This window comes from Protopterus annectens, chromosome 13.part0, assembly GCF_019279795.1.
Source record: "Protopterus annectens isolate FY-2018-M chromosome 13.part0, PAN1.0, whole genome shotgun sequence".
Classification (NCBI taxonomy): Eukaryota; Metazoa; Chordata; order Ceratodontiformes; family Protopteridae; genus Protopterus; species Protopterus annectens.
The window spans coordinates 43,052,381-43,078,373 of NC_056747.1; the positions used below are offsets into that span (position 1 = coordinate 43,052,381).

Genomic DNA, 25,993 nt, shown 5'->3' on the forward strand with positions numbered 1-25,993 from the left:
TTAGGGGATTCAATGACTGCACCTAGTTTACAGTCATCTGCAGACTTGGCCAGCCAGAGACCCCTGATGTTTGCCTTGATCTCACGGAAGTAGATGCCAAAATGAGATGTCCCAGCACCAATCCCTGTGAGATTCCACTAGTGATTCATCTCTTTGCTGAGGATGATTCCCCTATCCTAACTTTTTGTATCCTATCAGTGAGCCAGCTGGCTATCTTTTGGGTGACATATAGCTTTATTCCAGATTTTCTAAGTAGTTTATCTAAAATGCTTGAGTAAGGTATCATGTCGAATGCCTTGACCAGCTTGAGGTAGGTAGTGTGCACTGTTTTGCTCTCATCCATAGATTAGTGGCCCTCTTGAAGAAGTCAACCAGGTTAAGTAGGCATGACCTGCCTTTAACAAAGTCAAATTGGATAGGGTTCAGTGTCTGTAGGTTTCCTATGTCATTGCTTATCAGATCTGTGATAATTCTTTCCATGATTTACATATGAGACTAATCAGACTTATGGGTCTGTAGTTTGTTCCCTGGGTCTATGAAAGGCCCCTTCCCTTTGTGTAGAAGGATAACAGATGCAGTACTCCATTCTTCTGGCATGATGCCTGTCTGGAGGTTGTGGTTAACTAGAGATTCTATCAAGCCTGATAGATCATGTTTCATGCTATTCAGGATGCATCCTGGGATAATTTCAAGGCTCATCAAAACAGTACTCTTGACATAGTGAATGCAGTGAAGACTTGCTCCCTAGTGATAGTGGAGAAATAGTGGGGTGTATTTCCTGGAGGGCGACCGGGGTGAGATGGAGGTAAAACTGCAGCTAAAATCTATCACCCAGCCAATTTTTCTATATCCTCTGGCTCCATACAGGTGGTTCTATTGACCATTAGTTCAGCACATTGTTATGTGTTGCCTTTAAAGTTGTGGACATAACTAAGAAAGCCTTGTGGTTGGCCTTACCTTGGAACCTATTTTTAACTCAAATTTGGCTTTGGTGGACTTGATAGTTTTCTGAGTTGCTTTTTCAGATTGATGAGAGAGTGTTTACCTTGTTGGGTAATGACTTTCCTGTTTTTCGGCATGATTTTCTTTCTTTTGTTATACAATCTATTTATACTGAGATTGTACTGGGATGGCCTATTTTTGGAGGTTGTCCTCTGTTTATTTTACCTATTTGCTATACCTTGTAATTCACCTCACTCATTCTTTGCAGGACCCCGAAGGGTTGCTGCCACATTACCATAAATGTATTTTGGCCAAAGGAATTATGACTAGTACCAGATCTCCAACCAAAAAATTCTCTTCTCCTTGCATCCCTTTGTTGCAGCTTGTGCCCTTTCCACATACTGATGAATTATAAGCATTGCTATTTTTAACCTGTCCTATAGGGAAGTGTATTGCTGTAGTACAGCTGAAAATGGGGTATTTGCCTCTTCCCATAAATCCATGGCAACCTCTAGAAATGCTCTTGGGTGCATTCTATAAAGGGAATCCACTATGTCTCCAGTGTTAAGGCAGAAGACTGACTTCACGTCCTTGTTATTTGTGAAAAATGAAAAATAAAAACACTTAAATCTTACAATATTAAGCAGCAGTAATAAACAGTCCAAAACTTTAGATGTTAATTCTTCTTTTATGAAGGTACTGAAGAAACAAATACAAATGGGCTTAGTAGTCAGAATAACTCATCCTTAATTTATGATAAGCACTTTCATCCACCAAATGGACTTTATCAGATTCAGATTGATCTGATGAAGTCCAGCACTTATCATAAATTAAAGCTGTTATTCCAGTGACTAAGCCCATTTGAGTTTGTTTCTTCAGTCCCTTCATAGGAAAGTACTTAACATCTGAAGTTTTGGATTGTCTTTCTGTAGCCTAATATTGTAAAATTTAAGTATTTTATTTTTTATTTTTCACAAATAGCAAAGAACTGAAGTTAGTCCTCTACCTTAACACTGGGGACAGCTTTCTCCTTGCATCTCTCTTGTAGTTTATGTGCTTGTTTGTCCTGTGATTCACTTTTTGTGATACACCGGATTCCTGGATGTGAGCCATATTTACCAGAAACATTTGTGATCCTTGTCATTTAATTTGTCATGAAGGGACTCAAAGGCCCTAAAACCTGTGGATGCCTGGGGAACCTTCCAGTTGGCAGACAGAAGATACAGTAACAAGTGATTCCCATTTGTGCCATCTTTTTTTGTCATTTACCTTAACGTGGATTTTAACATCTTGCTATCAGTCTGAAGATGGTAAATGAAACTTCAGTTTGAATCTCTGACAGAGCTGGTGTATGATCAGTGAGCATTTCTTTGGTAGTCCCACCTGCAGAGCAGCAAGATAAATTCCTTAAATATGAAATATGTATTTACCACCTGATCATAAATTATGCAATTTTCAGAAACCAAAAAAGGCGTTAACTCATTCACTGCAATGGAGCTCAGGAAGTTTGTACTGTAACTTTTAATGGGCGGAGTCTCAGCCTTTTAACAGAATCTAATTATGTCCTTACATATCAAACAAATGTTCATATCTCTGGAACCATAGGGATTATAAAAGAAGTATAAATGGCAAACTCTTCAGCACAAACTGCTTTTAAGTGGTAACATTCTTTAGGTTCTAGATCTTAAAATGAATTTTATAAGTCACAGTAAACACAATAACTATTACATTTATAATATTATGTAAACAAATTACAATATCTCAGCAGCCACTCAAGTTGCCCACATACTGTTAGCAGCATTTTATTCATCCAGCTGTGAGCTTTCATACGAGGCAAGGAGTTCTGTCTGTGTTACTCAGTTTTTGATATATTTAGGAAAATGTGAATGTTATATATATATAAAGTAATATTATAAAACAACAACAGTTAATATTTATTTTGGTGCAATAAACATAGGTGAAATATTAATGCAGTTGAGTTTGCTATTGTGGAAGCTTTAAGATGAAATCTTTTAAAACCTTGTAGATAGCATGGCTTTGGAATTATTGATGCAAATAATGCATCAGTAGGACTTATGTTCTTTTGTATATTTCTTCTAAGCCACAATTACACAAACAAAATGTAACTCCAAACCTATGTAACTTTACTCATTTAATAAAAGAACGTGCTACAACTGATTCATAAAATGGCAAGCAAACTGCTCTTGAACGAATACTAACTACAAATCCTAAGAATAAGACTACCTCATGGGTTTGGTCTAAAATTTCCTTTAATGAAAAAAAATTGGCACAATATTAAAAAGTTGTAAATGGACCCCAATAGAACAATTTCAACTCAATTATACTGCACTATATTTAACTATACCTTTCCAACTCTTCTCAATTCCATTGTATCACTGAAAAAGAAGATGAAATAAAACATTACCTCCAGGTTAACAATGCAAAAACATTTTGAAAAAAGGAGAAGTCTGTTGCTTAAGGACAGTGGTACTACAATAAATCTCAACTGACAATCATATTTAACACCCCAAAAAATATTTTGGGCTTTTTTCAATGACATCATAAAACTATGTAAACAACTAGTACCAAACCCTCTTCCAAATGAAATACTTTGCAACGTTCTTGCAAGCTTGATGCATACTTCACAGAATCTTGTTCAATGACTTTTGATAATACAATGACAAACTCCTCTAAATGACATGGATGAATTAACATCTAGTACATTTAATTTATATCAAGTTTCAACTAGGCATATAAAAAATACTAAAGAAATCAAAGCCGAGCTCCTTATTACCTGATAATCTTCCATCTTAATACCTTCACACTGCTAAATCTATACCATATTCAGTAATATGTGGCTGCTGCCTTCCTATATTGAAGTCGGAATCTATTCCATCCTCAAAGAGCTTGTCAACAAACAATTTTAAGTTACACTAATGTTTTTACTATTACAGGCAATCAAAACCTACCCTGAAACACTCTCTGTGGCAGCTACCTTCCTATATTAAAGTCTAGAAACTATTCTATCCTCAAAGAACTTGCCAACAAACAATTTTAAGTTACACTAAAGTTTTTACTATTACAGGCAATCAAAACCTACCCTGAAACACTATCTCCGTGGCTGCTACCTTCATATGTTGAAGTCTGGAATCTATTTCATCCTCAAAGAACTTACCAACAAACAATTTTAAGGTTGTTTTATTAATTTTAAAATAACTGGAGCGCACACTACCCCGGTCGGCAGCAGGGTAGCTGTCTCTCCTGTAATTATTTTAGAGCACCACTAGAACATGTCCCAGTAATTGGATTCTTCTCTATACAGCCCTTTAATAACTCACCCTTAATGGTATTAGTTAATGCAAAAGCTCTTTCTCCTAGAAATTCTCTACTAATAGTCCCTTTTTGGATATACTTTATCTAGTTAGTCTTTACCAAGACTATAAGATAAGGAATATAAATTAATAAATAATAAACTCATAATGTCTCACTTTGAGATTGTAGCTCTGAATTTTACTTAAACAGATTCCTTTTTGCTCACCTCATACTAGCTGTTCCCACTCTGTTCACCTTCACTGCGCTTGGGCACACTCCGCTCCCCTACCCTACCCCCAAATTCCACCCGCCCCCTCTATCCCTACATTTATACTTATCATTTAACACACCTACCTAGCCAGTCATCCTATCACTGCACCCTCACTTTACCTCACAATGAATTTGCTCTGTACTAAACTCCACCCCAACCATCCATTCCCTCATTACATACTTCAGTCTTCCACTCAAAGCCAGCTTAATACCCTGCATTCAAATATATGTGTAATACGTACTGTTCTACCAATTTTCTATACTATGTACTTTGCTCATCAAAGTATTCCTTTGCACATCCTACCAAAACCAACAAGTAACCATTATCCACTCTTCACCAACCCATTTACTACTCTCACCCATAACCTAACAACCAACTATATTATATCACCACATCTATACAGAAACTCCACGACTGAACTCTTTTCATTGCAATATGTGCATTCAAATATAACACCAAACTTATTGCACAAATACACTAAACTTATTATCAGACTTTATACTATGTACCACAACTCTCTCCAAACATTGGCAACCACAAAGTTATCAAACTTACTCACCTGTTTCTAGTTAAATCGGCATAAATAAAACAAAGTGGAGATATTCACCCCAATCCAGGTCCTCATCTAACACAACAAATACCCCACTTGTCTAACATCCCACTCTCGAAAAATGACTAGAAACCACAGAAAAACAAGCCAGCAAGAGTCGAACACTTACAATAAAATCACCACACTTTATTGCAGTTTAGCGCTTTCTTCTCCACTACAGAGACTTCCTCAGAACCAGGCATCCCACTCTCCCCAAACTTCATTCATCTCCAACACAGCATCTCAGATCTCCTTATCTTGAACACTTGAATAAGAATTCTGAATTTCATGTTACCCTCTCCCAATATTCTGCAGATATAATTATACTAACAGAAACATGGCTAAAACCACACATACATGATACAGAGATACTATCCCAAGGATTGTACATCCATAGGCTGGACGGATTCACAAGAAGGGTGGTGTCATAGACATAACTTACAAGGACATCCTCAAATTGGAACAACTAACAAGTAACCACCCAGACCCCAAGAATTTTGAAATCTTAATTTCATGCTTCCAAATTAACCCTAACAGGTACATCATTATCATAGCAGTTTACATACCCCTTGGAAACAACACAACCTCCATTGAAGACCTCCTCTGCTGGTGTGCTTCTACAGATCAAAAGGAAACCATTATAATGGCAGATATTAACCTGGATTGGTCAACCTTTATCTGACAACCCATCCTATTTTATTAATCTACACGGTTTCTGCCAAATGATACAGGGTTGACAAGCACAGTTAAAAACAATCAGTACTGGACTGGACCCTCACACATACACATTCCTTCTACTACCAAGCCATCTGTCTTCCTAAAAGCCTAAGTGATTAACAATCCACCTATTTCATTAGACAACATACTTGCCTTCCTAAAAACATTGTTTGCAAATATATACGCAACAAAAAAAATGTCCCCGATGTATTTAAAACAGTTCTGCACAAATGTGACTGGTCCCCTTTTAAACACCTCTACCTTGACTTAGCTGTTCAATATTTTAATGATAAATTCATCCATATTCTAAATAATCTAGTCCCCCTAAGAAAATTCCGTACTAATCCAAACACATACCATAGCTCACCAATGAGAACAAAAAGCTCCTTAAACTAAGAGATAAAGCCTCATCACCATGAGATGAAAAATGAAATGTCACTTCTCAACTATTGTCAATTCTGTAATCTAGCTAAAAAAAATTTAAACAGGACAAAAAAGTATACTACACAACAATTCAATATAAATATCAAAATATCCCCCAGAAATTCTAGCAAGCCATTAACTGTCTGCTTAAACCAGGTCAAATCACAATCTCAGCTCCCACCATTGATAACTCTACTGGTAGCATCCCCCCACAGTTTAACTCTTACTTTATCAATTCTATTCTGTCTCTTCTAAAAAGCAACAATGCTACCCCACTATCATTACCTATGCAGACTACAGAAAACCTCAAAATCCTTCTCAATTAAACCTATACAAACTGACACCATAAAGAAACTTCTTTCCAGACTTAAACCCTCATCCCTCACTGCAGACCAGCTTCCCAAAGAATTTCTTAAAATAGCATCAGATGTGATTTCTTTCCCTATTTCTATCCTAATCAATCAGTCTATTACCGAACAATACATCCCAAAACTCTGGAAAATCTCTCATATCATCCCTCTACACAAAGGTGGCACATCCACTGAACTCAGTAACTATAGGCCAATAGCTACCACCACCCCCTCCTTTGCAAAGATTCTTGAAAAATTTATACATACACAACTATTCCAATATCTGCTAGACAACAATCTCCTATCTTCATCTCAATATGGTTTTAGACCTAAGCATAGTACTACTACTGGTCTTGCTAGATTTACAAATTCAGTCTACCAACTTAGAAATACTGGCCTCCGTGTCTCTTCTATCTTTCTTGACATGTCAAAAGCTTTTGACACGGCTGCCCATTGTAACTATTCAACCAACTAGCTTCATCAACTCTGTCCCAACCTACCCTGTCCTGGCTTCATAACTACTTATCAGACTGTCAACAGGCAGTCAAATGGCATAACAAACTCTCTTCCCTTCTAGGTGTCTCCATCAGTGTACTTCAAGGATCAATACTGAGCCCACTGTTTTTCACCATTTTCACAAATAACTCTTCACTGCCACTCAACATGCAACAATTGTTCAATATGCAGATGGCTCCTCCCTTATTTGTGCAGCTCCCTCCTTACCTTCACTCCTACAAACAACTCAGAAAGCCTTCAATGACATTGAAAATTACCTGTCTGACTCCCAACTTGCTCTTAATCCAAAGAAAACTAAACTCATGTCCTTTACTAGTAATAAAGCACATGACCACCATCCACTCTTCACCATCTTTTCTTCCAATAAAACTATAATAGAACCAGTAGAACACATTAAACTTCTCAGGGTGACAATTGACAACAACCTTAGTTTTGACAAGCAACAGATCACGCTAGGCTCATGCTATAGAATCAAACATTTTCTAAATGACGCCACTAGAAGTGCCATATACAGAGCTCATCTACTTTCTGTCCTCCCGTATGATTTTCCAATACTCACAAACCTCAGAAAAAAACTGATTTAAATAAATGGGAGTCATGTTACAACAAAATAGCAAAATTTGCTTCAACTTCCCATACAGATCACACCACTGCACTGCATTGTGCCAACTAAAATGGTTTGAACTTCCTAATCTTCTCACAACCAGCTAACTTTCACTCATACCTTCTTCCACCACCCAAACAACTGTCCTGCTCTCAAGCACCTTGTACAGTCCTATTCTAGCTCTAGATGATTATGATCCTCCAAAAAATCTTGCTAAAAGTAAGCAAATGTAACAATTGCTTTGGGAATTCCCTTTTCTCAAACCAAGTATCTATAGAGTGGAATTCTATACCCCAAGCATTACTTAATATGCCAATATTTCCAGATTTAAACAACAACTAAAGAACACCTTATCAACAAGTGGCTGTGCCCTGTACTAATCCAGGCTGGAAATATTGTCCCTTCTCCTCTATCTCTTCTTCACCAGGCATCTCTCCTTTATTTTAACTCTTTCCCTCTTTTCTATCGTCCTGCCTTTTTCTTTTTTATGAAATGTTATTACAAGTCCTGTCTCCTCCCTTTCTTTCTCTTCTTTTGGACTTAACCCTGTTCATGCTCACACGACTATGTCTGTGTCACACTCTACCTCACTGTTAATATTTGCTTTTTTCCCCTTCCCTGTTGCATGTCACTCTTGTTTTCAAATGTTGTTTTATTTTTATTTGTTCCTGTGTAACTATTTTTATATATTTACTATCAACATCTTTATTTTGTACTGCTTATTCACCTTATATAGCCTTGTTATTTATATAATATTTTTTTCATTTTCTGTTAAATACTTCATTCATTAGAACTCTTATTGTTAGATACTGTCATTTGCAATCTCTGTATGGAACTTTTCTCCCTGGGCCTCAATAGAAAATTGGTCTTTGGCCCAGTCGCACTTTCCTGGTAAACATATGTAAAATAAAATAAAATAAATAATTATTATCAAGAGATCTATAGCTGAGAGTTTTTTACCCCCAGATGGAAAAAGTCACCTATAACCCCTATATACAAATGGGGTACAGCTAAATAATTTTCAAACTACAGACCAATGGCCTTCTTAGCCCTTTTCTCTACAATACCAGAAAAAGGCATCTACAAGTACCTACTTCGACACATAATAAAAAACAATCTACTTTCTCTGACTCAACATGGTTTTCATCTACATTATATCAAGCTATAGAGTTGTGTTGCTGCATCACATTACTTGGACCTTTTACTTAGACTCCTTTAAATCTTTTGATACAGTTTCTCACATAGAAACTGTGATAAGTACAGTTTAGCTTCCCAACAGCAGTGTGGTTTAAAAGCTATCTACTGTGCATTGGACAGATGCTTACTCCAGCTTCCAATCCATTCATATACGAGTCTCCAATGATCAATCCTTGAGACACTCACCCTTTAATATACTATGGATGACATGAAAAGAGTGCTGACAAGTACAACTGAAAATAAATTGTCTTTCACTCAAGTAGTTGTAATACAGAATCCTCTCATTTCACATCTCTTAACATTGCAAACATGCATCGAGCTCCTCTTTGTAAATTTCTTGGTGTAATTGTAAGCTAGAAACTCATATTTATTACCACATTAATTATGCTATTCAAAAACCCATAACAAATTAGGCATGTTATATACAACAAAATCATTTTTGACTGGTCAGGCAAGGCAAGCCACTGTAAATACTTTTCCCTTTCATAGCTTGTTATATGCTTCTGCTAGCTTTACAAACATATAAAAGTACTCAGACTTGAACAATACTGCCATAAGATAACAAAATTCACCGGAAGCCTGCCAAGCAGAATACATTACCGCTTTGCTGTCTACAAGCTAAACTGTATAGAACTTTTCATTCTCTCAGCCTCAAGCAATGCAACATCGTCCAAAATAATATATACAGGCCACAGGTAAACTACTCCATACTGCATAGTATACAAAGGTATAACCTCACAATCAGTTTAGATTCATGCACCAAGATCAATTATTTATTACCAAATCTTGTAATCATTATGGAGATTGTGTAAACAATGAAACACCACCAATTCATGAATAATAAAAACTAATAGAAACAAAAAACATGAACTCGGACCCACAAATGACTGCCTGCACTGGTAGTATAGTTAAGCACTTTCTTTCTTTTAATGTGAAAAAACTTCTTCAGAACAAACAGACATTTTCAATCAACTGTTTAAATACAAATAAATAAATTGGTCATCCAATCAAATTCAGTACCCTTAATTAATACATGTTTTCCAATAACTAATAACATTGGTAAAAAGTTATATATATATATATATATATATATATATATATATATATATATATATATATATATATATATATATATATATATATATATATATATTTAAAAAATGTGTGTATATTACAAATATACATACGTAATTGTACTTTCAGACTCCAGTACATCATTTCTCTTATGAAAAAGAAAAACTTGATATTAATAATATAATCTGTCATTTAGAAAGCACTTCACATTTAAAGTGCCATTCAAACCAGCTTACAAAAAATACAAATTTCTTAAAATTAAGATATTCCATAGCATGTTTGGCTAAAGCATTGTTAACATTTTTGTTTGTAATGGGTCTATATTATGACATCGAAGTTTCAAAACTTTGAATATTATGACATCGAACCTGAAACATCGAAAGCTGAAAACCCCGAAGACTGAGAGCAGCAATTTTTTTCCCTGGGAAAAAAATCGCTGTTCCAGTACAAAACACAAAACACACAAACACTACAAACTATTTCTTATGTGGGTGGCTTCACCCTCCATACCCCCCAAAGTGGGGGGCTGTTCCCCCCACACCCCCACTACTTAAATATACCAAATCTGAGATTGCATGACAGTAGAAGAAATAGCGAAGCCGTGGAAACGGCCCACCAAATTATTTCCCTGGGAAAGAATTCGATGTTCTGTGGCTTCGATATTGTCAGTCTTCAATGTTTCAGGTTTGATGTTATAACATTCAAAGTTTTGACACTTCGATGTTATGACATAGACCCCTTTTTAATAGCCAGATGATGCTCATAAATCCTTTTGTATAGTGCTCTTACAGTTTTTCCCACATAAAAAATTATGACAGGTGGAACAAGATGCTAAATGATGGTATAGAACCTAAACTACAGAGACACAAGGCTAGTTTAACTAGCAGAAAGCGGAACACTTTAGCATGAGATTCATTGGCTTAGGCCAACAATACAGCCTTTTTATTAAACACTAAAAAGGGTAAACCTGATATAAATAATGAACAAAGGGTGAACTTTAAAGAGGCAACTATTATAATAATAATAATAATAATAATAATAATAAGAAGAAGAAGAAGAAGAAGAAGAAGAACATTAATGATCAGAACACTGAAGATGTTATTAATAGTGTTGTGAGTGATGCAGGCGAAGGTACTAGTACCAACATCAATAAAGCCCAGGACCCCAACAATCCTTTTTCTTTGAAGTCACCAGAAACAAACTACAATGGAGGGAAGACAAAAGGGAAGGGGTATATGTGGAACAAAAGGAATGGGAAATACCAGAAGAGGTAATTCCCTTATGTAAAATGTACAGTTTAAGTGATTTAGTGCTTCATGATGTTCAACAAAAGGTACTAGAAAAAGGTTTTTCTTTTGTTCCCCCGGTCAAGGCAACATTAAATGACACTATATTAGAGCTAAAATTATATGTCAGGAAATTACATTTAAGTTATGCATTTGATAGGGTCGAACAAAGGGACAATGGAGGTTATAAGAAACCTAGTAATATTAACCCAAAATTGATGCCCACATTAAATGTTTTCAATGAATTGTGTGAGAAAGATCTTAGGGTTGTTCGTAATAATTGTAAAACACTCACAACAGATAGTGGTAATAAGAAGGAGAAGAACTTATTGGGACAGGAGAGAGATTGAAAGCTTGGTCGATTTGAGAAAAAGTAAACAATATCAATTTATGAAAGCCGATAAAGGGAATGGATTGGTCATCATGAAAGTGATAGATTATCAGTCTTGTATGAATGAGCTGTTAGGTGACAAAAGAATTACCAACTGATTAGTAAGGACACAGTTCGAAAAAACTTTTCCAACATAGACAACCAGTTATTGGAATTATTGAATAAAAATTATATTAATTTGGTCACCTATGAGTTTCTTTATATTGAAGAACTAGTATTGGGGTTGCTGTTTGGAATTCCAAAAATGCATAAGAATTTCACCCATCCACCCTTCAGGCCTATTGTTTCAGCAAAGAAAAGTAAAACTGTTACCATTTCTCATTATTTAGACCATTTACTGAATCCATTAGTTGTCATGACTCCTTACTTCTTGAAAGATTCCTGGCAATTTCTATCACTATTAAAAAACGACATATTTACAGGTACAGAAACATTATTAGTTACAGTTGATGTAGTTTCGTTATACATGTCTATAGACCAAAAAATGGGAGTGGAAGCTGTTAAGAGTTTTTTAGTAGAACATACCACCTACGGTGATGTCAGGGTTCAGTCCATCTGTTTATTATTAGATCTGGTCCTAAAGAACAATTTATTTTTGTTTGATGGCAAAATTTACTGTCAAACTTGTGGGGTGGCCATGGGTGCTAAAGTAGCACCTGCTTTTGCCAATTTAGTATTGAGTTGGTGGGAATTGTCCTTTCTGAAAAAATTAGAAAGGTTCAAGCATGTCTCCTTATACAGGAGATTTATAGATGATTTGTTTTTTATTTGGAATGCTCCTGCTGAGGAATTATATCTATTTCTGGATGATATCAACAAACATATGCTCGGACTAAAATTTGTAGTAAGTGAAGTTGGCATGAGTGTGCGCTTCTTGGATGTGGACATTACTATGGATGTCAAAGAAAAGAAATTCACAACTATGGTGTATAGGAAGGAAAAAAGAAGTTATGTACTCACCATAACATTTCATCTGAGTAGTTCTACTTCATTTGTCTTCAACCTGTAGGATACTGGATCCGTATCCGATCCGATCTGGCAATCTTATGAGCATCTGCTCCGAGCTACAAGCTCCTCCCTTTACCCATAATACACCTCCACTACCTCCCAACCCCCAGATCGAGTTTGCTCATCCTTATACTGATAACCCAACCTGAAAAATACTTATGACCTATAACTGCTGCCCACAGGCTGTTCACATGACAAGGTCCGGGGGAAGGAGGGAGAGATGATTGAAGACAAATTAAGTAGAACTACTCAGATAGAACGTTATGGTGAGTACACAACTTCTTTATCTGAAGTAGTTTACTTCATTTGGGCTTCAACCTGTGGGACAGAGTCGCCAGCTACTAAACTCCTGGGTGGCCCTCATGGAAGGATATTCCAGAGCACCGCGTTACCAAAGGATGCTCTCCTTCTAGAAGTCAAATCCAATTTATAATGAAAAATAAATGTATGAGATGAGGACCAAGTAGCTGCAGAACAAATATCATCCAAAGAGACTCTAGGCCAGAAGGCCACAGAAGTAGCCATGGACCTAGTGGAATGAGATTACACCTGACCCAGAGGAGACATGCCTCTGTCCTTATAGACCTGAAGGATGCATGAAGAAATCCACCTAGCAGTAGTGACCTTAGAGATAGATTTTCCCAAAAAAGGGTTTATAGAAGAACAAAGAGTTGATCGGATCTACGGAAATTTTTGGTCTTGTGTAAAATAAAATTGTAACTATCTATGAACATCCAGCAAGTGGAGTTTGTATTCCATTTTGTTAACAAAATTAGGAAAGAAAACTGGTAAATTAATGGTTTGATTGGTATTAACTGGTGATGCCACCTTGGGAAGGAAGGATGGATTGGTCCAAAGAGAAACTCTATCTTTGTGGAAAATCATATAAAGAACTTTGACGGACAATGCCTGCAGTTCTGAAACCCTTTTAGCAGAGGTAATAGCCACCAGAAAAGCTGTTTTCCAAGATAAGAATTTTAGATCTGTGGTTGCAGTGGGTTCAAAAGGCAGAGTGACCAGAGCTTGAAGAACCATTGTAAGGTCCCATGGAGGAACAGGATCCTTGACAGGGGGGCGTAACAGAAAAGTCCCTTTGATAAAGGCTTTACACAGTCTGGAGGAGGCTAGTGAGGCAGAATTCTCACCCACATGAAAATGAGAAGTGGCAGCCAATTGAACCTTGACAGTAAAAGAACTAGCTCTCTGTTGAAGAATATCGGCTAGAAAATCAAGAATGGCAGAAATAGAAGCTGTGAAGAGGTCTAAACTCCTCTGAGAGGCCTAAAAAGAAAACTATTTCCATTTACTGTGATAAACCTTCCTGGTTGCAGACTTATGAGCAGCAACCAGAATAGACCTAACTGAAGAGGATAATCCAGGAGACCTAGCAATCATGGGAACTAGAGCAGCCAAGCTATGAGCTTCAAACTGTCCAGGTCCAGATGAGGAACCCCCAATGGGTGTGAAATCAGATCCTGAATGGGATCCAAGATCCAGGATAGAGCTAGAAGGTGAGACCAAAAGAAGGCAAACCATACCTGGTGAGGCCAAAATGGGGCAATGAGGATCACTTTGCTCCCCAGTCAACGAGCTTTCTGTAGAAACCTCAGAATAAGAGCTACTGGAGGGTAAGCATACAGAAGACCGGGAGGCCAAGCATGGACCAGAGCATCTCTGGGGGACTCCCCCGGCAGGGGGTTCAGAGCAAAAAACTTGCTGCACTTTGCATTGGAAGGAGATGCGAAGAGATCGCAGCAAGGCTGACCCCACTACAGGAAGATCTGCTCCACTACTGAAACATTCAGAGACCACTTGTAAGGCATCAGAATAGTCCAACTTAACCTGTCCGCTAGAATGTTGGACCATCCCAGAATGTGCATTGCGATGAGAAAATGACTGGTGGAGATCGCCCATTCCCACACTCTCATGGCCTCGCGACAAAGGGGGTAAGATCTGGTCCCTCCCTGTTTGTTGATATACCAGACCACTGATGTGTCTGACTGAATTGCAATGGTTTCCAGAGGAAGAAAGGCATGAAGGGCCTGCAAAGCAAAAAGGACCACCCTCATGTCTAGAACGTTTATGTGCAAGCTGGTCTCTACAGGGGGCCACAGGCCTTGGGCTGTCCTGCCCAAACAATGCCCCCCCACCTGAGTTGGGAGGCGTCCATGGTCACTGTGGCTTGGACAGGGCCTGGAACAAAGGATCATCCCTCCAAAATGTCCGGAGAACACATCCACCAGAGAAGGTACAACTGACAGACTCAACTGAGTTGTATTGGATATGACAATGGAAGTTCTAACAGGGACCATTGTACAGCTAGTGTTGTTGTCCACTGTAGAATTCTCATATGTAACCAGGCACATGGGAGAAGCGTTATTGAACCTAAGGCCCTCAACACTGATTCCACCAATGGGAGATGAGAATGGTAGATCAGAGAGACATGCATGCTCAGGTTTTGTACTCTCTCCAAGGTCAGGAAGATTTTTCACTGTAATGTATCTATCCTTGTCCCAATGTAGTCTATCACCTGGACAGGATTTAGAAGTGATTTGGATGCGTTGATTGTGATCCTCAAATGCAGAGTGAGGTTTAAGAAATAATCCCTGGTTTGAGAGAGTAGATGCCTGGTGGGAGCAGTGAGGAGACAATCATCCAGGTACAGATAGACCTGAATCCCCTGAAGCCTCAGGTGAGCCGCTACCACCGCCATCACTTTGGTGAACACCCTGGGGGCTGTGATGAGACCAAAGGGTAGGGCTCGAAATTGGTAAATTGGTAATGATTGACTCCTAGCTGGAAGCAGAGGAACCTCCTGGAGCTTCTGTGAATCTTTATGTGATAGTAACCATCCTGGTGGTCTAATGAGCACATCCAGTTGCTCTCTTGCAGGTATGGCATGATGGACTGTAGTGTGACCATCTGGAATTCTTCTTTGGCTACTGACAGGTTCAGGGTAGATAGGTCCAGAATGGGCCTTAATTCCCATTTTCTTTGGCACCAAAAAGAACCTGGAGTAGAAGCCCAATCCAGACTGATGGTTTCAATGGCTCGTTTTTCTAGCAGCTTGGAAATTTCCTGTGCTCCTGCCTCCCTTTGCATGGGTGGTACATCCAGGAGGTGTTTGGGAGGTTTGGGAGGAACCACAAATGGGATAGAGTATCCTCTGGATATAATCTGAAACACCCAGTGGTCTGATGTTACAGACTCCCATGCCACCAGGTGCAAGGACAATTGTTCCCCAACTGCCTCCAGAGTAGAGCAGTCAGGCCACCCCTCAGGGTTGCTGTCTGGGCCTGTCTGAGAATGGTTCTTGAGACCCAAAATTCCTCGGGCCCCCTCTGCCTCTGGGCAAGTGTCCATTTTGTCCCCCTCTGCCTCTGGGGGGAAGAAGAAGAGCCCTGCATGTCCTGGGAATACTGTGATTTCTGGAACCACATCTTCTTTTGCCCTCTCTGATTCTGGGAAAAGGACCTTTGAGGGTTCGAGAAGTGGATTCCGATGGCAGACAGTGTCTTCCCGTTCTTCTCACTCTGGACTAAAGTCTCTCTCATTGTCTTACCAAGGAGTGTTGAGCCGTCATAAGGGGCAATGGCAAAGGATGCCTTGAAAGGTTCTGAAAACTGACATAGTCTGAGCCAAATATTGCCGCTCATGGACACGCCAGACCCAGCCACCCTAGCCACTTCTTCAGTAGCATGTGAAAGGAGTCACATGGACGTGTTGGAGACTGCTTTCAAAGTGGCCATCCTCATGGAGAACGAGTCCCTGTCCTCCTGTGACATGGACTTAGGGGGAGACTCTGCCAGCTCCTTGAACAGGTCGCGTTGGAGTCTCGTGACATGGGCCAGGTAGTTCAGCACCCTAATAGAAAAGGTAGCTGAGGTGTAAACCCACTTCCCTAAGTGGTCCATCATCCATGACTCTCAGTCAGGAGGATAAACCGAGGAACTCTCTTGGGCAAGTTGCTTCTTTGTGGCTGCTGCTACCACCATAGCATCTACAGGGGAGCCCTTGTTCCACGCTAGCCTATCTGAAGGTGGACTCAAGATCTTGTCAGTCCTTTTGGGGATTGATTCCATGATGTCTGGCTCCTTCCAGGCCTGCAAGGTGACCAGGTCCACCAAGGGATCTGCGGGAGGGGATACTCAGGAAGTAGATAGGCCCATGCTGAAAGCCTCCAGGAACACGGACTCATCAGAAGAAGGTTTGGGGTGGTCCAACCTCCCCGTTGGTGAGGGATTTCCATGATCTCTCCAAAGGAGACATCCTCAGGAGATGACCTGGGGGAACCTTCTCCATCATCCAAATCTGTATCCTCGGTGAGGGACTCGGGGGAGTCCAAGTGCCTCCTTTTACATGTATGCTTGCGAGGCACATCTCCAGTGGGGCTGTCCGGGGGAACTCTCAAACCACTTTGTTCCTCAGGAGGAACCGTCTGGGGCTCCTCGTGTATGGGCTGTCCCTCTGGTAAAATGATGGGAATCATAGAAGGAGCTTGGGGGGGTCAGGACAGAGTCTGAGTGGATAGTCAGGGCTCTCAATCCAGTGGAGAGAACCCCTTCTACTACATCGAACACCATGGGAGAATGAACCCCCCCGAGTCTGAAAAGAGAATTTGAGCTGGGCCCGAAGTGGAAAGAGCTCCAAAGGAGGAAACTTGGCCCAACAAAGCTGGAGCCGATGGAAAAAGTTCCATTTCCTTATATCTGACACCCAAGCTCCAGCTCCGAGAGTGGCTCAGATCTGAACTGGTCAGATCTGACATGCTCCAGGCAGCTGTCTGCATCGAGGAAGCAGGTACTGTCGGTGCCGACCCCCTGACTAAAGCCATTCTTGGCTCTGACTACTCTGAATCTGGTGGACAGATCAGAGAAGGAGAGATTGATGTAAAAAAAGGAAGCGAGTTCCCCCCTCCTGAGGGAGAGGGGGCTGGCAAGACCCCCATCTGGATCTGAGTATGAATGAACCTCCTCATCCTTTTATCCATGTCAATGAGGCCACAGACTCCAACCTTGTGGGTTGGGGAACCAGGGCCCTATATGGAAAGTGTGTCTCTGCCGGCTCCTGGGAAAATCTCGGAGGACGGAGCTAAGGGGAGTCACAGATCCTATGCTGACTCTTGGCCGATGAAGGGAGGCCCAGAGATCTCTTACATTTCTCATGCTTGGATTTTGGCTCTCTCTCCTTCTCTCTGCCCCTTTTCCACTCCACTTCCATAGGCTTTGAAACGGGAGGTTAAGTCCCAGCCTGGAAGGGGGGAGGAGAAGCAAGGGCAAGAGAAGAAGGAGAGGCGGCCACAGCAGTCACTGTGACCGAAGCCGAGGATGAGGCAGCCACCTCAGAAATGGGAAGAAGGCCTTTCAGAGCCAACATAGCCTTCCTGTCCTTGATTGCAAGCAGGTTAAAACCAGCACATATAAAGCAGTTGGTACTGAGGTGGGCAATGCCCAAGCACATTACACAGAGTGTGGCCATCTGCTGGGGACAGTTTATGGCCACACTCAGTGCACCTTTTAAATACAGGTTTATCAGCCATTCAGATAAGAGAGAGAAAACAAGTAGTTTCAGAAAAAAAAGTTTTAGTTTTCCCACTTAAACCACTCACCACACTCACACACAGAACACACTGAGGGGGGGAGAGGAAGCAAGTACACTAACCAACTAATCTACACTAAGCTAAACAATCACAAAGTTTAATCACACGACGCACCAAGCGAGGGAAGGCGAATGGGAACCTATACTAACCACTATACTACAAATATAGAGATAAAGAGGCTTTCTAAAAGCTTTCAGAAAGCCCACTTACTACTCGGAGCTCGAGATCACGATGCTTCAGCTAGCTGCGGCAAACAAGATCTGGGGGTTGGAAGGTAGTGAAGGTGTATTATGGGTAAGGGGAGGAGCTTGGAGCTTGGAGCAGATACTAGTAAGATTGCTGGCTCGGATCTGATACAGATCCAGCATCCCACAGGTTGAAGACTAAATAAAGTAAACTACTTCAGATCTTATACCAATAATTTTCTTCACTTTGAAAGTGGACATCTGCTGTTTATGAACCTGAATTTAGTACGAGGGAAAATTATACGTCTCAGCAGGATCATCTCAGAACATCATAAATTTATACTTGAAGCGAACAAACATATTAATGTTTGTTCAGAGGGGGTACACATATGAAAGGTTAAAGAATATCTTGGAACAAATTCTGTTTGTCAGAATGGATAAGTTCCCACCTATCTTAGTAAGTGGGTTCACTCCTAAGAACAATGTTAATACAGACAAAAAGATGGACAGTGCCTTCCCTGTTTCCATTAGTTTAGATTCCCACAGGGTTAAACAGGTTATTTCCAACAATTGGAAAGTTATTCTGGGTAATAGTGACTTAGAGTTATGGGTGATCACCCTAACTTTATTTGCAAAAAAGTAGCTAATATCAAATCTATTTTAGAAATTGGTGAACATAAAAGTGTCAGAGGACCTATGGGCATGTATCCCTGTTACAACTGTAAACAATGTAGGTTTATTGACTCTTCTAAAAATATATTTTTTCCTCATATCCAGAAATGGTGACTAGTAAAGGTAGATTCAATTGTAAAAGCTACAGAATAGTTTATTTAGCATCTTGTTCTACCTGTCATAATTTTTATGTGGGAAAAACTGTGACCACTATACAAAAGGATTTATGAGCATCATCTGGCTATTAAAAACAAAGATGTTGACAATGTTTTAGCCAAACATGCTATGGAATGTCTTAATTTTAAGAAATTTGTATTTTTTGTACTGGATTTTATTGACTTGTCACCTTTTGTAACAAAGTACAACAATGCTTTTGAGATTAAAGAGTTAAAATGGCAAGTATTTTTGAAAGCTGATCAGACTGCTGGCTTGAATGGCACTTTAAATGTGAAGTGCCTTTTAAATGACAGATTATATTATTAATATCATGTTTTTCTTTTATCATAAGAAAAATTATATATTGGAGTCTGAAAGTACAATTACATATTTATATTTGTAATATACACACATTTTTAAATGTATATATATTACTTTTTACCAATGTTACTAGTTACTGGAAACCATTTATTAATTAAGGGTACTGAATTTGATTGGATGACCAATTTATTTATTTGTATTTAAATGTCTGTTTGTTCTGAAGAAGTTAACTCACATTAAACGAAAGAAAGCGCTTAACTATACTACCAGTGTAAGCAGTCATTTGTGGGACCGAGTTCACGTTTTTGGTTTTCATTATTGGAGCTTGCCTTCACTCAATTTGTTTGGCCAGTACATGGAAACCATTGTTTTCACGTAAAAGACAATAAAGCAGCAGAAGAAAATTTCTGACTCTGTGAAGAAAATATTTCATACATTATTAGAATTGCCAGTTAAGTAAAATATTTCAACTAACACTTAGCAGTATTTTTCTCAGTAGGTATAGACATTAATTCATATTATTTATATAATTCAAACTAATCAGTTTAGATCTCCGGTCTAAACTACTCGCTTTGCAATCACAGAAAAGCTGTTGTTTGTAGTATTTAGATTCACTTTCTAACAGATTACAACTTACCCCACTTTCTTTCATTTGACCTTTAAACATCTTCTCATTCCTCTCATTTTCTGTCCTCCTTTAGATTAAATTTAAACTTACAATCTTTGCCACTTTTAATTATCTGCCAATATCCATCTTTCTTAACATATCATAAACACATATTCTTCCACCTTTATTGCTTGTTAACAATCTCGGTCTTACACTTTGTATTTTTTGTTTCTGTATATAGCTCTGTATATCACTACTACGCCTGTGTGTACCTCATATGTTATATCACTACTACGCCTGTGTGTACCTCATATGTTATATCACTACTACACCTGTGTGTACCTCATATGTTTTATCACTACTACACCTGTGTGTACCTCATATGTTATATCACTACTACGCCTGTGTGTACCTCATATCTTATATCACTACTACATCTGTGTGTACCTCATATGTTATATCTCTCTATCTATATAGTCTTTCATGATTGTCACTACTTATTATTATTTTTGTTCACTGTAATACTAGAAATGCTGTGTAATAGAGCTTTTCTTTCTGAGCCTGTGGTGAAATTGGATTACTGTAGCTCAGTCAGCATATAGTGGTTAACAAATCCAATAAATACAATGAAGAAACTCAGAATTCAAAAGAATGAGGACATTATTTTCAAGGGTTTATTTATATGGCATGGTAAGAGAAAGCACATTATTTAGAAGAGATTATCTTATACTTGTGTTTAGAAAACATTTGCAGGAGGCTTCTCTAAATGGGAATTTTAAAAGATGGTTCTAAACTTTGAGAAAGAGTTAACTTCTTTAACTTTAAGATGCAATCACAGAAAATCTGTTGGTTGTAGTAGTGTCTAGTTGTTAGGTAAAAAGGGAGGTAAAGGAAGATGAGCATGATCTACAGCTCTAGTTTGATGAATGTTGGGTAAGTGCATTTGCAAAGAAAAAGAAGGAATCTTGATTTAGTAGCATAAGTGTTAGCCAGATAACTTTTGTCAGTACCTGGCAATGTGCTCTTTTCTGCAGGACCATGATGATGAATCTGGACTGCTATCCCAGGTAGGTGTTTCCAACATACACATCTCCATTAGAACTACACACTGGTCACTTACAAAGCTGAGTCTTTGGCCTAGCATCCCTAGCCACTTTCTCAGCACTCACTCTCTCTTTCTCTCTCTGTCTCTGTCCCCTTATCCATGGCAATTGCTTTGCAAACACATTATTTTCACACACACACACACACACACACACACACACACACACACACACACACACACACACACACACACACACACACACACAAAATCTTCTTAGGGAAGGCTGAGAGAATTTACCAGTTCCCTATAGCTTTCTTCACGACACAGTAGTACTACCACCTTTCTAGATAGGAGTATTAGATCCAAACACACCAGTTACCTGTCACTTTTGATTTAGACAAATATAAAATTGAGTATTTCAATGGTATTATGTTCAAGAGATCTACCTAATGGGAGGTGGAAGCAGTGACTTTGCCATTCTCCAGTATTAAATAATAATACCCTATTCTCAGACAATAAATAATAAACTGCAAATAAATAATCCAGCCACAAGATCTTAAAAATGAATGAATGAATAAAACTTTATATGAACAATAAAACCTGTTGATACAAATTAAATGTGCAGAGGTCATAGCAGTGCACAGATAATATCAAAACAGAACTCAATTTTGCAGATGGAATGTTTTAAGAAAATCTCATCTACAGGCACATGAACACAATTGCTGTCTCTTACTGAAGTAGTGCTGGCAATATGCTCTCTAAGAAAAAATAAATGTAAATCAGAATTCAAAAGCAAACCTTCACAGTAGTGTAATCAATCTATCAAGTATTGCCTAGATATGACAAGTTGAGACAGTTCCCTGATTTTAGTTCTTATCACATACATCTCTGATTATCATTCTGATTTCACATAAAACCAAGAATAATCAAATTACATAATTTCCTTTCCCTCAGAAAAAGATCTATAATTACATTACTTCATATTAGTTTAATTTCTTTCCCAGCAAAAAGTTTTTCTAGCTTCCCAAATGAATTAATTTACATACTAAGTAGTGTGTTCTTAGTTCTGATCATCTTCCTATTTGAAGTACATAGCAATTACATTTTATAGCCCTTTTTCTTCTTGACTTCAAATGCTCATGTGACTTAATTACAAGCAATTAGATATTTCCTGATACAGGAAAAGCAAGAAGTTACATTTTCCATTTAAACTGCAAATTGCATGCATCTTTCTGTCTTTCATTTCCTTTTATTCTCAAAGAAAGAAGGGTCACAAGGATACATACTTACATTTGTATGCCAGAGTAACTACATGTTTCAGGGTTCACAGAACTTAGGAGCACAGGAACATATCAGGCAAATTATCACAAAAGAGGCTTAACCATGTACACCTGTAAGTAGACACACTCAAAAATTCATGCCACCATTTATAAAAACTTAATAGTGCCCTCATCCCAAATAAAACAAGGCCATACACGATAGCCCTGTCATAAAAGTGTGTCTACCCATCCAATCATCATGGCTAGCCTTAAACCCAAAGTAGTACTTTGGTTAACTTGTGCTAGTTACTGATTCCACAGGCTGGGAATATGTTGCATTAGTACTCCATTACTCTAAAGAATCTTGTTTTTTATTGGTATAAATTTTGGTCCACAAGTACAGGTGTCTGAAGTGCCACTCGCTTTGCAAAGAAATAGGTCAAATAGGATGGGTCTTTTATGTCTAGAAAGCAAGACACAGATCACCTTGGAGCAGCTAGCAAGCTAAATAGTATAAAAAGAGTTGCACTAATCTGTTGAGGTGGTTGAAGTATTTAAGACCGTTAATTGTTTTTTTGGTTAAAAATCAGTGGAGTCTTTCCAATTGAGAGATATGCTAGGATTTGCACATACCAAAAGGGACACTGTATTTGATGATGGATCTCATATGGGAAGACTACAATGGTAACAGGACTTTTTGAAGATATTCCCATGGAAGTTAACTGGGTCACTAGAAAAATTTCTTGACTATAGAGGCAATATGATGATCAAATAAGGGAGTGTTGTCCACATAAATACACAGGTTTCTTTATGCCCATAATTATTTAAAGAGGAGTACCACATATAACATAGAAGGTGGGAATATTTTTTTTTAATAAAATGCTAATATCTTGAACTTCTTTGCATGAAAACTGAAAACATTTTCAGTGCAGTACATATGTGCATATTCCAGCTCTTTTTTGGAACAGTTTAGTATCAGTGGATGAGTGGATAACAGTGACGAAGTTGCAGTCATTAGCAAACTTGGTCAAACAAACTTCAGGGTTATATCCTTCGATGTCTGCAAAATTAATGCCAAACAGGAGAGTACCAAGCACTGATCACTGTGGTATTCCACCATACCTCTCAACTGCCCAGATTTTTGCCTCATATTTTTAGCCTGCTCCTCTAAAACTTTGTGATTTTCTGGCAAATCAGTGAGGAATGAATTTGTTAAATCATGACAGATATTTGGGTTTCATACCCTGTAAGCTTGGTCATCTGAAAGGGTACTTTTAACTGTAGAATCTTACTTGATATATTTTATTTTCTTACCAATGTATGACTGGCATTGTCTTTTTACCCATGTTCTATATCTTCTTTTAACTGGACTGTTTTTATTAATTCTTGTTATATTACTATGCTCAGCATACATTATGTAACCTGTGTTGTGTATTATGCTGGATGTACTGTATTTGTATAACTTGATGTTGGAGCTTTTCTCCCCGGGCCTCCACTGAAAATGGACCTGGTCCAGTTGGAATTTCCCGGTTAACAAATGTAAAATAAAATAAATAAATAAATAAATATCCTTCAAAAATACATGGCAATGCAAAATTATTTATTCTAGCCACTTTCTAAGTTTATAATAATATTTAAAATGTGTCCCAATTTTGAGGCCTTTGTCCCCCATTATTTTGTCTGTGTCCAGATTTCATGTGCTAAGAGGTTGAGAGGTATGTAATCCACTAGTTACCATTTTACCTTCAGAGAGTGTAGCATCACCTTGCATTACTTGGGATCTCATTGATAGCCAGTTTGCAATTCAGCAGGTAATGTAGGGGATTAGTTTAAGTTTGTATAATGGTTTTCAATAATACCACCATGGGGAATAGGGCCTAAAGCCTTAGGCAGGTCAAGATACATAGTGTACATAATGATCACTGTCCACAGCCTCTGTAACCATTTCAAAGAAGTTCACAAGGTTTAGAAAACAAAACTTGCCTTTCACAAAACCAGACTGAATAGGCTCTAGATCAGCTAAGCTGTCTAAGTTTAGATAATTGAGTTCTGCTATGATAAGCGACATAGCTTTGCCTAGTAGCTTCGAGGCTGATGGGCCTGTAATTACCTGTGCCTGTAGAGAGGCCACGCTTGTGAAGGGGAATCAAACTGACTGATCCCCAGGTATCAGGGACAAACCTGGTGGATAGGCTGATGTTGAACAGTTTAAGTAGAGGCTTGGATAATTCATACGCAGCACTGATAAGAATGTTGCCTGGTATGTTATCTGGTTCTATACAAACACTATTTTTAGCCTTTGACAAGAATTCAAAGACTTGTTCAATGATAATTTCAGGGGAAACTAAACTGAATTTGTTTGTTAATGTACTGGCTCTATAACTGGGACTCAAATGTGTGATATTATTATAGATGAGCTTATTGCATTGTTGAACATTATTCCTTAATTTCCTAATATAAATGAAGAAACATTTATCAACACCACTGAGCACTCTTAAAAACTTAACTTTACATCCAACTTTGCCTCCATTTGCTTTTTATTTCCCTGGCCACCTGGCCTCTTTCCTCCTCATTTCTTTTTCTCCACTCCATCAAACTTTACCACCTCTACGTTAACTCCACCTGCTATAACTAGACTCACCTGCTCTTCTCTGTCTCTTCAACTATTCTTCATTCTTCTCTGCACTCCACTTACTATTCCTCTAGTTGGTTTCATTCTTCTCTGCACTCCACTTACTATTCCTCTAGTTGGTTTCATTCTTCTCTGCACTCCACTTACTATTCCTCTATTTGGTTTCATTCTTCTCTGCACTCCACTTACTATTCCTCTATTTAGTTTCATTCTTCTCTGCACTCCACTTACTATTCCTCTATTTGGTTTAATTCTTCTCTGCACTCCACTTACTATTCCTCTATTTGGTTTCATTCTTCTCTACACTCCACTTACTATTCCTCTATTTGGTTTCATTCTTCTCTGCACTCCACTTACTATTCCTCTATTTGGTTTCATTCTTCTCTGCACTCCACTTACTATTCCTCTATTTGGTTTCATTCTTCTCTGCACTCCACTTACTATTCCTCTATTTGGTTTCATTCTTCTCTGCACTCCACTTACTATTCCTCTATTTGGTTTCATTCTTCTCTGCACTCCACTTACTATTCCTCTATTTGGTTTCATTCTTCTCTGCACTCCACTTACTATTCCTCTATTTGGTTTCATTCTTCTCTGCACTCCACTTACTATTCCTCTATTTGGTTTCATTCTTCTCTGCACTCCACTTACTATTCCTCTATTTGGTTTCATTCTTCTCTGCACTCCACTTACTATTCCTCTATTTGGTTTCATTCTTCTCTGCACTCCACTTACTATTCCTCTATTTGGTTTAATTCTTCTCTACACTCCACTTACTATTCCTCTATTTGGTTTCATTCTTCTCTGCACTCCACTTACTATTCCTCTATTTGGTTT

General features: G+C 38.5%; 1 protein-coding gene across 1 annotated transcript in view; it reads left to right on the forward strand.

The window, feature by feature from the left end:
• Window positions 1-284: 284 nt before the first annotated feature.
• LOC122787827 overlaps window positions 285-25,993 on the forward strand; it is a 47,875-nt gene continuing 22,166 nt past the window's right edge. Inside the window, exons 1-2 of the mRNA XM_044054739.1 lie at window positions 285-310; window positions 25,361-25,989. Coding sequence (XP_043910674.1) covers window positions 285-310; window positions 25,361-25,989 — 655 coding nt within the window. The remainder of the gene's footprint in view (window positions 311-25,360; window positions 25,990-25,993) is intronic.